At 51.0% G+C, this 14,058-nt stretch overlaps 1 protein-coding gene across 1 annotated transcript in view; it reads right to left on the bottom strand.

Moving 5' to 3' along the window:
- Positions 1-2,635: 2,635 nt before the first annotated feature.
- The window catches only part of PLXNA2 (plexin A2), a 219,296-nt gene continuing 207,873 nt past the window's right edge, over positions 2,636-14,058 (bottom strand). The window contains exons 27-32 of the mRNA XM_082613496.1: positions 10,523-10,622; positions 9,355-9,545; positions 7,817-7,986; positions 4,881-5,093; positions 4,056-4,206; positions 2,636-3,360 (exon numbers count right to left, since the gene is read on the bottom strand). Of these exons, the coding sequence (XP_082469622.1) occupies positions 3,265-3,360; positions 4,056-4,206; positions 4,881-5,093; positions 7,817-7,986; positions 9,355-9,545; positions 10,523-10,622 (921 nt within the window). The 3' untranslated portion in view covers positions 2,636-3,264. The remainder of the gene's footprint in view (positions 3,361-4,055; positions 4,207-4,880; positions 5,094-7,816; positions 7,987-9,354; positions 9,546-10,522; positions 10,623-14,058) is intronic.

The following is a 14,058-nucleotide window of genomic DNA, read 5'->3' as shown; positions in this document are numbered from 1 at the left end:
TCAGTAGTGGATCAGGAATGGTTCTGAGAGATGGGCTGTGGAGAGCTGTAGGAGGGCAAGCACAGAAGCACCTGAGCCCCTGCTGAGGGGTAGGCAGCATCAGGCCAGCTGGAAGGACTCACTCCACCAAGATGGACAGCTTGTCCATCTCCGTCTTGTGTATGAGCACCCTCTGTCTTGCCAAGCACATTTCTGGGGTGCTTTTCCTTTCCCTTTTCCAGAGGATTGTCTCTTGTGCAGACCAGTGAAACAAAACGGAGCTGGATCAACCTTCCAGAGAGAAGTCCCTCTCTGCCTCCCTCCAAGACGGATGACTTCATGTGGGGGAGGGAACGTGACATTACTTATCCCTTACACAAGGTCAAAATATCTTCACATCACATCGGATAACAGTGAGGACAGAGGCCAATTAACTCCCTCTCCTCCCATCCCACAGGCCATGCACTCTTGGCGACCCAAAGCCAAGCAAGGCTCTCCATCCTTTCACCCTCACGGCCTGACTTGAGTCCAGTCGAGTTTTCCTTTATCTTAATTCGTTCCTTAGGGACACCACTGTGCCACAGCCTTTGCCAGCCCACATTCCCCAGCTCTCTCATGGAATCCTGAGAAGCGTGGTCAAGCTTCTCAGGCCAGCTCTGGTACCTCTCTTCTCCACTGGCCAAGCGGCCATCCCCCCATCATTCTCCCACTCCTCCAAAACCTTCAAGGAAGCATCCCCAGGGGTGGTGAATGGTCACCCGAAGTAGCTGCTGGGAGACACCCGGGTAGATGCCTACAGGTCGCAGTTGAGATGTCTAACTTTTACTTCTTGGTGGGGCAAAGCCCAGGATGCCAGTCTGAGCAGAGGTGTGATCAGAAAACCTTCCTTCAGAGCTCAGAAGTAAAATGAGGGTGGGTTGCACTTCTCTGTGGGCAGCACAAAGTCCCCTGCTCACGTGCCTCTTGCCGTATCTCCTCGCCTTTCATCTCCATAAATCATGGGCTCTGAGCTGATCAGCTTTGGGTATATGAAGGGCAAACACTTTGGCTTAGTGCAGAAGGCCAGTCATTAGTATTTCTTTCAGGCTATTAATAAGGCCCAGAGAAACTTTAACAGAAGTGGATTATCAGAAGAAAGTGGCCTTCACATGGCTGGTTGTGAATTATAATGAAAACAGCGAGTTTCCTGAGTATTTTGCTGAATGCTTTTCTCCTCCCATTTGTCGGCTGCATTCAGGCAAGAAACTGGAGCTGAGGCGACCAGGCAATGTCTGCTGTGTGGTGATCCAAAGCCACACCCCAGCGATGGAAGCCAGCCCTCAGAGCTACCCCTCCCCCGGCCCTTTCCCGGCAATCCAATGTGGTCAGCAGAGCTTTTGGAAACTGGAAGTGTTTGGAGGTAAATCAGGGCACAGAGAAGCCAGGGCCCAGAGTTAATTACAGAGGAAATGACCCTGGTCTGGTATCGCTGGGGGTGGCTGGTCCCGATTCCCAGCCTCGCAGCCCCTTGTGAAGTAGAAGGTGGGAAGGGTAGGCGGGTCCTCTCCTGCTGCCCCTCTTCCCACCCCTTTGCCTTTCTCTTGTCCTCTTTCCCACTCACTCTGATGCTGCCTGCGGAGAAGTTGGAGCTGGCTGCTTGGATTCTTGCCAGGGTGGGAGGCCCGGAAACTCCGGTGGCTGTCCGGTAACTAGGGTCCTGCACCAGCGGAGGTGCCTTCCTCTGGATGCCTCCCACTGCCTTCCATGGGGCCTCAGGACCAGGGTGTGGAACTTTGGTCTCTTTATTTGGAAACTACACTTAGGACGGATGGTCATCCATGGATTTAGGTGTCAGCAGGAGAGAGAGAAGCCGCCCACTTGTCCTTCAAACTCATAAGGACGTGAGAGGCAGAAAGAGAGGCCGAAGAAGACATAACATGGGGATGCTACAGTCATCTCTACCGAGGACAGTGCTCAGACGACCAGGAGCTTCCGCACACGAGCGAAGGGCTGTCTCCCCTTTCTAGGCATGAGAGAATAAAAGACAGAAAGCACAACAATAAATACTGCAGCTTCTTGAACCTATGCTCTTCAAGTATTGCTTGCTGTAAACAGTGTTTGATTTTTGTTTTAATTGCAAGAAACCACTGGCGGATTGGAGCAGAATCCAAAGCCAAACACCCATATCCCCAGGTCAGCTCCCAAATGGAATCTCCTGGAGGCCTGGCCCATGCACCTCCAAGGCCTTTCCCCAGGGTGCCTGGTTTATGACAGTGACGGATGTAAGGCAGAGCCGCCCAGCATCCTCGGGGAGGCCAGGCCTCTGGTCTCGGAGAGGCTCACCTCTCCCCCACTTCTGGTAGTAACTTTAGGGAAACCCAAAGGAAAAGTACCAAAATCAGCTCCTCATTTGTTGAGGTTTAGGATTAAATAAAACAAAACAACCAAACAGTAGCAAAAAGCATTGGTACTCTACAGACACACATGTCCTCTAGAGATGAGAATACACAGGTGTGCGTATGTAAAGCTGTTTCCAGTCAGCCAGGTGGAGCCGCTCGATGGCTTTGCCATTTGTGCAAAGGCTGGTTAGTCCTTCCCCACCTCTTACGGCTGCCAGGATAATTTCAGGTTTCACTGGCCTCTCTTTTTGCGAAGTGTTTGGTGCCAACTTGTGCTATTCTTCAGCTCCTCACTTTAAAAAAAAAAAAAAAACAATTCCAAAGGCAAGGAAACAATCCTTTTTCCCTCTGCTTTCTCTCAGCATCTCTCTGTAGGCGTTTTCCGGCATTGGGAACCAGGAATTATACGAGGAAGGAGGGACAGGGGTAAAAGAAGGAAAGGGGGACAGAAATCAGAATTAAACGAAAGTTGGACGGGATGAACAGGGAAGCTTTTTGTTTTGTTTTATTTCTGGTTTTCCTTTTTCTTAAAAAAAATTAAATAAAGTTCTCATTATTTCCCCAATATACACTGAATGAGTTTTCATGCAAATCAGCAGTCACAGAGGCAGAACCGCGCCCAGTCGTGCCTCTCAGCTTGAAGAGCCACCTTCTCTGGGTCCTGGCGTCCCTCTCGTCCTCGCCGCGGGGGTATGGGGTGGATGACACCCCTGGTCTCTCCCTGCAGGAACAGGCTGTGACGCAACTTGGCTGGCGTGGGGAGAGGGGTCCTTCCCTCTCCCCGGGAGGGAGTCTCAGGGGACAGCAAGCGCTGGGGCCTGATCCCCGTCACTTGTCCTTCCTTCTGAGATGCCCAGTGTGACAGCTTTCACGGGTCCCTCTTCCCAGGAACAGGAGGCTCCATCTCTCAGCTCTCAATGGACATGGCGTTTATAAGCTGTTCCACCTTGTATGCCAGCCGCTGTCGCCGGGCCTGCTCGTCCTGCTCGAGTGCCCCAATGAGCTGAGGAACAGAAGGAAAGGGGGTGGGGGGGGCAGACTTAGCACTCAGCATGGAAGAGGCCATTTTCCAGAATCCTATATCCTTCTATCTGCCTTTCCATTCTGCCTTAATGAATATAACCTTAAATAATGTAAATGATTCACTGAATATATGTATGACATACATATGTGTGTGTGTATGTATGTGTGTGTATGTACATATCTAAAGTATTTTAAATGACATTTAGCATATAGCAAGTGCTATGTGTTAGCTATTATTATTGTTACTACGATTACATTCAGGTGCAATGCTAATGCGTGACTTGTGAATTCTCTGGAGCTGTCCTCTTCAGGATCCAGTCTGAAATGTCTGTCTGAAATGTAACTGACAGCATCTGCCCAACTGCAAAGAATAGTCTGATTCATTGTTTAAGAATGGATGAAATTAATCGTACACTTTGAACTGGAAAACAATTACATTATTCAATAAAGGTGTTATGTATTGCATGAACAATGAGGGCAAGACAATGGAAGGTGTAAGAAAGCACTGAATGAATCAGGAGAGGATAGGCTGCTTCTAAAAGCATGGTGATGACTTTTTGACTCCGTGAATGTGTTTTCTGAATTAGCCTCCGTTGCTCTTTTTAAAGGATGGAGCCCTGCTTTTTGTTTAACCTGCTTTGCCCCGAGTGCATCCTTCCCAGGGCCCTGACTCACCTCTTCACTGTACTTGCTGACGTAGGAGTAGATTTCATTGAGGGCACTCAGCATGTTGAACTCCATGGCGTGCAGGCGGGATTGCTCGGCGAGGTAGGCGTTCATGTCCTGGTCACTGATGGCGGGGAGCTTGGCGATGTCTGCGTAGTATCTGCCATAGAGAGGACAGGCTCCTTGGTGGGGACTCAGCAAATACTGCCTATACCTACCCTGGCCCCAGAACCCCTGAGACCACAGTTGTCCCCAGCTGCTCCTGCATCCCTATTTCTCTTCTGACGAAGCTTCCTCTGGCCTCTTCCCTCAAGCTGCGGTTGGGGCCTGGAGGCTGGTTTTCCCTAAGGTTGGGGCCTGGAGACTGGTTTTCCCTAACTACTAACTTTCCAGGGTAGTTAAAAGCCCAAACTCTGACCAGACTCCTTGTATTCAAATTCCAGCTCTGCTACCTGCTAGCTGTGTGACCTTGGGTAAGTTATTTTGCCTCTCTGTGCTTCAGTTTCCTCCTCAGTAAAATGGGGATGATAATAATACCTACTTCACAACTCTGCTGGATATTTTCGTGAGGTGATACATACAACATCTTTTTCACAGTGCTGGGTGCTTAGCATGTGCTCAATAAATGGTAATTAGAATGCTAATGATCTGACTTGAAGGGTACAAAGCTTCCCTTTCTTCCCCCAGCAGGAACTTTGGACAAGAGAGAAAAAGGTGAGCATGAGGTCCCGAAGGCACCACAAACGTGGTTTTGAGTCCTTGGTCAGTGAAGCCCGGAGGAGGGAATGCAGCAGGCGTTCAGGGCCATGGGCCTGTCCTGAGGGCGCTACCGACCTTTCCACCCAGCTCTTGTAGCTGGGGATGTCCTTGGCATAGAGCAGCTTGTTGGAAGGGGAGTCCTTGCCCAGCCGGTGCTCCGATGTTGAACAAGAGTCCATGAAGGTCTGGGCCACCACAGAGAGGCAGGCGTCCGTGATGCTGCCCTTGTGGATGTCAAATACAAACTGGGGGTTCTTGATCACGTTCACCCAGAAGCGCAGAGGGAGGCTGTAGGAAACAGCAGAGCAGAGTCTGAGGGCCGTACCTTGGCCGTGCCCCATGCTGTTCACCAACATTCCTCCCTCCCCCACAAATGCCAAATTCTCTCAAACGAAGTCACAGAAAACGGGTCCGGCCAGGGCTGCCAATTTAGGCTAAGCTGTTACTGATGCTGGGAGAAAAGGAGAGGCACTATTGTGTCCTAATGGGGTGCTGACCCTGTTCTCTGACAACTGAGAGGTGGGTGTGGGTGGCTTCGTTCCCTCCTGGAGGTCTTTTCCAAAGGCCTCTGTGTCCCCAGGGAAGCCCAAGTACAGAGGGCTGCACAGTCTTCTCAGAGCTTCAAACAAAGCCCCCAGGCTCCCCGAGTCCCTTCCCAATGCCCGTGGCCATTGTCCAGAAGGATGCAGTGGCAGCCCCAGCACGGGCTCCGAGTGGGCGCAAAGGGCGCCACCTTGCTCCCCACCCAGCCCGGCTGCCCAGCTGCTTCCCAGGGCTGGCCTGGCCTGGCTGGGCTGCGGAATGGGCTCCCCTGGGGGCAGCTCTTTCACGACTCTCCCCAGGGGCTTTCTAGGATCTGGTCGGGGGGGCAGAGGAAGAAGAGGAGGCCATTGTTGGCACGCTGGGAATGACTCACTACAGGACGCCGCGTTTTTCCCACCCCAAGAGGAACTGATCAGTCGTTAGGAGAGTTCTTTCTGCAACTTGGGAATTTATAATCGGAGGAGAATGCTTTTTCTCTGCTCCTTAGGCCATAAGGAGGATAAGCCCATTTACTCCCCTTCAAAACCAGAACAGCTGCTGTTTCTGCTGCCTTTTCCAACTTGGCCGTCTCCTCCAGCTGCCTGCAGGCCCTTAACTCTTTTGGATCCTCTGTGGAATGAGCCCTGTCCCCGGCTTGTCCTTCGGGCCTGAGATGTTTCAGCCATCCAAACTACCTCCCCCCCTCCTTCATTTTCTCTTGATTCTCCTGGACCCCAAACTTTCCCAAATGTCTCAGTTCATGCCAAGTTTTGCGAAAGATCAGCTGTGCCCACTCCAAGTCCTTCCATCATGATTTCGGCTTATCTTTCCAAATGCAACGGGGTCACTCACTTTCCTTAACCTGGAGGGAGTGGCCTGGGCTGAGAGGTGACTCCTCTCTTCTACCTGCCCTTCCCCCGGCAGCTTTGGAAGCTTCTAATAGTCTTTCCTTGGACATTAGGGACCTGAGGTCTGGCTAAGGGGACTCTCCCCACCACAACTCCAGGGCAGAGTATTTCTATGACTTGGGCCTGGCCGGAAACAGAGGGCACAGAGATGGGGATAATCCAGAACTTTCTCTTGATTCCCTTGAAATTGCCACTCCCGGCGCTGGACTGAGGATCCGCCAAAGCAAAGGGAACAGCCATGGCCCCGGCCCTGGGAATGCAGATGAATGAAAGGCCTGTCCCAGTGACGTGCACTGGAGCCTCCTCACCCCACGACCACCAGAGCCTCTTCATTTCACTCCACTGTGATCAAAGCTGCAGACTTTGGAGCGCTTGGCAACCACGACACCCCGGAAAAGAAGGAATATATGGGGTTTGGGGGTGGGTTTTTCCAAAGTGTTTTGCTGGTTGCTAGGACTTTTGATTCCCAAATAACAGCCGGGACCCATCTGTGCCGGCTCTGTTTTCTGAGGAGATGGCTGACTCCAGACAGCTGTGTGGGCTGCCTGCCCAACCCAAATGCCTGGATCCCCTCTCTTCCCTCTCTGTGCTCTTTTCCTGAAGGAAGGCTTTTACTCTGGCTCTTGGCCAGGCCCTTTGTGACCTGAAAGTCAGTCTTCAGCGTGGTCTGTGGTCCAGGTTCAAAACCCAGGAGAGAAAAGTCTTGCGTAAAGAGCCCGCAGGAGGGCCTCCCTGGTGGCGCAGTGGTTGAGAGTCCGCCTGCCGATGCAGGGGATACGGGTTCGTGCCCCGGTCTGGGAGGATCCCATATGCCGCGGAGCGGCTGGGCCCGTGAGCCATGGCTGCTGAGCCTGTGCGTCCGGAGCCTGTGCTCCGCAACGGGAGAGGCCACAACAAGTGAGAGGCCCGCGTACAGCAAAAAAAAAAAAAAAAAAAAAAAAAAAAAAAAAAAAAAAAAAGAGCCCGCAGGAGCTGTTTCTCCCACTGCTGGGTTTGGCTGCGGAGGTTACCTTAGGGGAGACAGTCACGCCTGCAGGACGTCCTGCCTTCTGCTTCCTGAAAGCCATGGCGCCGGGGTAATCACTTGGCCTTAAGGGATCACGTTTGCAATGACAACCTCGTAGTTGGTGGGCTCAAGTCTACAGCAGGTGCAAGCTCTCTCCCAGCACGGGTCAACTTCCCCAGGGTCTAAGTTTAATTCAGGGCTTCCCCATTTCAGGAAGTGCCTTAGGTTCTGCTGTGCTCAGAATGCCCCACAATGCCTGTCTGTGAAGTTCTGCTGCTAGGTCTCAGACGTGGCTCTTTGTGTAGGTTCTTCCAGCCCCCTTTCCTAAGAACCAGAAGTTAGGGAGGACGAGGCACGTCCTGGAGAAGGCTCTGAGCCTGGAAGGACAGAGCTCAAGGGTGCGTCTGTCCTGGTGCCAGGCTCTATGCTGGGCAGGGCTCACTTGGCGCCTGGGGACCATGTTTGCTCTGCAGAGAACAGGCTCCGCCCATCTCCCTGGTCCCCGCTAGTCCTCATCCCCCGCAGCTTGCAGCCTCGCCAGGCTGCAGCTCTCCCTGGGCTCCCCAGGGGTTTACCAGTTGCTCTTCCAGGTGTGCCGCACATCTGTGTCGTGGATGCTGTGTCTGTCTGCCTGCTCATCCAGGAAATCAAACATGTACTTGATGGCCAGGGGGAGAGCGCTGCCCCGGTGCACGGTGCTGAACAAGGTCTCAAACAAGTCGTCCACGAACTTCTGCAGGGTGCCCTGGAGGAGGGGTGGTGGGAAAGTATGAGGTGGGGGAGGGGGACGGGCAGCAGGTGGGCAGACCAGATGGTGCCTTGGACCGATCCTGCCTTGGAAATGTGTCTGCAATGCCAGGCTGTGCACAGAGTGTGGTGGGAGTGGGGGTGGGGTGGGTGTTGGGGAGGTGGGAAGGACTGAATGGGCTGCAGATTCCTGGCAAGAACCTCCTCCAACCTGCGGCCACATGTCACATTTCTGCTTGTGTCCATGGCAGGCGGGTGTGGGTGTGGGGAGTCTGACTGAAGACAGCAAGTGCTCTGAGCCCAGGCTTCCCACGGGGAATGACGGGCACAGGCTGGTACGAGAGGGTGTCTAAAGAACAAGATGGAGGGCTGGACCTTTCCAGCGGGAGCAGGGAAGGACTGCAGAGGGTCTCACAGGAAGGTGTGAAAGGCTCACCATGTTAGTGGCCTGGGATAAGTGGTGTCTGGAGTGGGGACTGGGTGAAGGGTCCAGATCCAAGAACACTGAGACACAGCCCTGATCACAGGGCCTTGGAGGGTACCTGGGGCAGGGACAAGGCTGGGCCTGGGGCCCACAGTCTGCACGTTTGAAAAACCCCTCTGAAGGTCAGGAAAATGTCCAACCTTTTGGTGTCTCTTTGTTGGTCTCTTATTAGCATATTAGGCAAAGCAAAATTTGAGACGCATGGTCTGATGGTGTATTTCTGAGGCACTTCAGGGGGCAAGTCTGAGATGCCACTGTATTAGAATTTCAGCCACATTTTTGTGGGGTCAGTGGGGGACAGTCCTGGCAAATACGGGCTGGATGATTGCTATGCATATAGGCAAACTTTTCTCTGCTAGGGAGGCTAGAAGACAGCTTTAGAACATAGCTTCCAGCACGGCCGCTGCCTCGCTTCCATCAGCATTTGGGGGTAGATGAGATGGGACGGGGAAGGGGAAGCCTTCTCTTGGATACCAGAAGGACCAGGCCTTCACGCTTTTCCTCCCACTGTGGCCAGAAAGTGGGTAGAAAAGGCACTGATGGAGGAAGCTGGCATATCTGTCCATCTAATACCAATAAAAACCCCCAATGATTTCCTAAGGGGTGTAGGGGCCCGAGGTGAGAGCGTCAATCCTCTGAGGAGTAATGGCGGTCCTATAGGGTGAGCTAGGAGGAAAGATGTCGTTGTGATTTTTGCCAAAGGGTAGAGAACAGCAGTGGCCTGATCTCCTGGGAAACCTGTCCCAGACCTGGACCTGCTTGTCCAAATGCGTTACCTTGAAGGACAGACTCCATGCTGTCCTTCCTATGCTGTGGGCTGGGTGGGAGGTAGGACACACCTCTCTGAGGAGCCTTCCCTGGGCTGGGCAGGGCAGGAATTACCTTGGTGGCCAATAGCCGGGTCAGGTAGATCTCGGAGACCATTTTGCTGCCCCGGTCACCCTCCTTCTGGTCCCCATGGTCGTGGTTCTTCACCAGATGCCACACCTTGACCCCACTCTCCAGGTCTGGGGTGATCATGGGGGCCCGAGACCGCAGGCTGTCGGGACTGCCTGTGTACCTGAAGGAGGAGTCTGAGGAGAAGGGGGCAGCGGAGGCCTGTGAGCGACTAATTGCATCATCCTGGCTTGTAGAATCCTTCTAGAATCCCTGCCCACCTGCTGCACTCACTCAGAACAAACCAATTTCAATTGGAAGGGGACCCTTGGGGTTTCATATTTGGTGGGTTATTTTATCGATCCTTGGTTGGCATGAGAACAGCCTGAAATCTTTTTGTAAAAAGAGGACCTAGAAATTCTGTGAGCTAGAGTGGCCCTTGGGAATTTGGGAGTCCCTCATTCCCTGATGCTTCCGGCAAAGAACAATCGATAGGTAAAATGTCAACCAGATCTTCTCATAGGGGCTTTAATAAAAGTCTGGATACTAAGGGCTGTGAGTAGAAATGCTCCCTCTCGGGAGCTGATGAGTTCCTTCTTACTTGGGGCCCAGAATATAGAATTGTCTGAGCCCCTTTTGGAGCTGCCAGCTTCAGTCCTGAGGTGTCCTTTAGCTGGACAGCCCAAAGCCTAGTGCTATACAGAACCAGAGGAAACAGAGTCAGAGAGACTGAAACACCACAACCTCATTGCCCAGAGGGCACTGGGGGCCCTAGCACGCCTCAGGGGTGGAAGGGCTAGGATGGCCAATTGATTGCCCACATTGGGACACGACTGAGAGCTAAAGGGGGCACTGTTAATAATTCAGTCAGGACGATAAGCATAAACTGGGACTGGGTTATGTGAACCTCCCATCCAAGAGCCTCCTTGGGTCTGGGCCCTTCAAACTCCTTCATCAGACCTGGGCTATCAAAGGAAAGGTGCCGGGTACCACCTGCTGCCACAGCTCTGAGGAGACAGGCTGCTCCGAGGATGACTGGTCCAGGGAGAAAGGGAAGCCTTTGACTGCAGGCTAGCAGCAGCACAGGGCTCCTGCTGTCAGAAGGGATGGTGAGTAGCCCCTGGGGGTCACAGAAGACTCCACTGGCTGCCCAGGCTACCTTTCTGGTCCTCACCGTATCTGCTGATGGACGTCCGGGAGATGCTGGCAGAGGCAGGGATGTTGTAGGAGGAGGTCTGTTTGGGGACCAGAGCCACCACCGATCTGTCTGATACCTGAGAAGGGTATGAGAGATACAGTTCAGGTGAATGTTGGTATCTTGGGGACTAAAATTGTCAAGTACTTCTAGAAAGTTACGGAATAGGTTTAGGTAGAGCATAAGGAGATCAGGAATGCTAGAAATAACAATTCCTGCTTTTCAATATGGTAGCTACTTGCCACCTGTGGCTATTGGGCTCTTGCAATCCAATCAGTCCAAAGGGAGATGCTCTGTAAGTGTCTGAGCTCAGGTACGCTATAAATGTACAGTACACACTGGATTTCAATGACTTAGGATGAATAAAAGTATACAAACTGTCTCATTGATCATGTTTATATTGATTACATATTCAAATGACAATTATTTTACATCAGTTGTGTTAAATAAAACATTAGCATTACATTCATCTGCTTATTTTTACTTTTTAAATGTGACCAGTAAAAAATGTAAAGTTATACGTGTGGCTTGCATTGTATTTCTATTAGAGGGAGCTAGTGTAGCCCAGCCTGCCTTGAGCTTTGTGAGTTACAGACAACTATCCCCATTTTAGAGATGAGGAACTGAAGCATTGAGAAGCTAAACACCACCTTCAAGTCCGCACACCTAACACATGATAGAGCCAAAATTTGTCGCCCGGACTGTCAGGCTCCAGAGCACATGTTCTCCTCATTGCATCCTAATTTGGGGTTTTATTTCAAGACACACTGGTCTGAAGCCCATTTTCCCTTTTGGTTCTGATTTCTTTCTGGCCTGGGTCCTATAATGGCCCAGTCACCTTGAGGAGCTTCACCACAAGGCTCTTGGGGAGTCAGCGAGAAAGGTGTCTTGCCTGTCCTCTGTGAGGGTGCCCAGGCTCAGCACCCAGCCTGTAGGGAAAGGGCTGATAAATGAGGAGCCATACTGAAGACATTTGGGGCCATTTTGATTTAAGGTTACCCTCCATCCAATAAAAAACAGAGAATCCCCAGAATTGTGGCGATCCAATTAAACCCCTAACGCAGAGGGAATAAAACAGCTATAATAATGTTATTGGCCATAAAACATTCCTATTAAACCATTTTTTACTTTAACAATTTTTATGAACTTTATAAGTTTGATTTATGGCTGCACCAGTCGTAAAACCATCTTTCTGGGTCTTAAATTGTCAGTCCCTCTCTCCCACAAAAAAAAAAAAAATTAAACGTTGGGAAGTCAAACTATAAGTGAACATTAGCGCTAACGAGATTCCCTGATAGCCAGTTTTAGTAGTGGTGTTTAATTTCACCCTCCCTATAAATGTGTGGGAACCCGGGAAGTTTTTAAAAATCTCTTTGTCAATTAAGATTATGCAGATTTTTCTCCTGTAGGGGCTCCAAGGACCTTTGACTCCTGGGAGGGTAACAAGAGGTCGATGCTTTGACTTGATGGCAATAAAGGTGCAGGGTCCAGGGCCCTTCACAGTGGTCTGGAAGATGCCAATGCGTAGTTACTTCCCAGCTGGGGCGGCTCCCCAGACTGCAGGCAGCTTGTACAATCAGCACTAGGTCTGAAAAGGAGGGGGAACTCCCCACCTCGGACTTTCAGGAACTCTCTTTGCAACTAAAATGATACACGGAAGCCCGGCAGGAGCACGGGTTTATTCTCCCAGGGAGAACAGATTATGTTATCATTTATGGCTTGTTGTCACCTAAAGGGAGATTCACAAGGTGACTGGAATGACCACAGTTCAACTGAATTCCAGGTCTCATCACTAAATCTCCCTTGTCCTTAGTCTCCAGTCTTCCTCTTGACCAACAGGTGATACAAACCCATGGGCAAGATGCCTGGCTGGGTCTGACCTTGCCTCTGCACTTAGTAGCTACATGGTTTCGGGAAAGTCACTTAACCTCTCTGCGCCTCAGTTGTCTCATGTGTCAAAGGGGATAATAATCGTGTCTAGGTTTGTTGTGAGGATTAAAGGCGTTAGGACACGTAGAGGCTGGGGGCAGTGGTGCCTGGCACCCAGTGACACTCAGTAAATGCTGGTATTACTATTGCTATTACGAAGAGCATCATCATCATCATCGTCTCCCAAAGGGAAGAATAATCCCTCTTGTCCCCTGTCACTCAGGGCTAGCGTGCGGGAAGAGCCTTGCACAAAGTAAAGCTCGGTAAATATTTGAGGATTGAATGAATACATGAATGATAAATGACATCGGGGAATTCAAAGTGCTTTGTAAGATGAGCACTGTTAGAACAGAATATTCCATTCTTCTGATTGGGAGTCATAGGACAGACAGACCAGTAACAAGCATTAGGGCACCAAAGACAGAGAAGAGCGGCCCCATTCCTGCCCTGGAGAAACTTACAAGTTGGGGGCATAATGCTCATTTCTTTTGCACTTTCTTCTTCGGTTCTAATTGGTTCATTAAAACTGCTCTACGAAGCCCAGTGTGAAGTGGGGTTGGGGGCTGGGGTGAAATCAACAGAGTGTTATAGCTACTATGGAGTGGTATATACATCTGGTATACCTCACCTGTGGCTTCTCATACTTCCAACCACCTTCACAATTTGGGGTCATATCTCCATTTACTGATGAGGAGCCCAAGGTTTAGGGAGATTAAAGTCACATCACCCGTGAGTGGGGAAGCAGGGGTTTAAATAGAGCTCACAAATCCTTCTCTCTGCCCACTATACCACACTTACTCCATTTAGGGAGGGGCTCCAGGCAGAGTGTCAGCATGGGAAATGCAGGCCAGTAAGGGGGATGGAGCCTGGAAGGAAGCATTTTGGGGTTTCTCCAGTGCCCCTTTCTTTCCTCTGTGCCCCAAGAGGCTCCCAGCAGGTCCTGCTGGCTGTTAGGACCCCCAGCCTCCTGGTCGTTGGCAACTCAGTGCTTAAGAATTCAGCCTGCCAGCCCCTCCGCACCCTCCCCATATGAGGCAGAGACAGAGGATGATGTTATTAAACAGGAAATCCCACAGGGTCCTGCTGCCCAAGGCACTTCCTCTGTTTGGTTTAATTTCCCTCACTGTCTCTCATCTCCAGCTTCTATTTTAGTATGTTTTTCAAATCCCAAGCAGCCTACCCGTGCTAAAGCTTACAGAGACCCCCAGCTGTGAGTGGTTACCATGAGAAGCAAGGGGGGTGAGAGTAGATACCTCTCGGGATCTTTTGTTCTTTTGCTGAGATTTTTTTTGTGTGTGTGTGACTGTTCCATTCAATGTGTCTGCCGGTGTGCTAAACACTCTACCTACTATATTCGATCTATGCCTCACAACTTTATGGGGCAGGGATCACCATTAACTCCATTTTACAGATGAGAAGAATGAGAGCTTAAGCAACTTCCCCAGGGACACCAGCTAGTAAGTGGCAGAATATAAGACCCAATTCCCTGCTTCGTTGCAGGTGGGACGTGGAAGCTGCATTAGTAAGAAAACAAAGAGAAAGCAGCAGGAGACTATGCAGCTGTCTGTGAAAGATGCCATTTTTCT

This window comes from Mesoplodon mirus, assembly GCF_964341445.2.
Source record: "Mesoplodon mirus genome assembly, chromosome: 3".
Taxonomy (NCBI): domain Eukaryota; kingdom Metazoa; phylum Chordata; class Mammalia; order Artiodactyla; family Ziphiidae; genus Mesoplodon; species Mesoplodon mirus.
The sequence above is the reverse complement of the archived record's forward strand: the minus strand, read 5'-3'. Positions and strand labels throughout refer to the sequence as shown.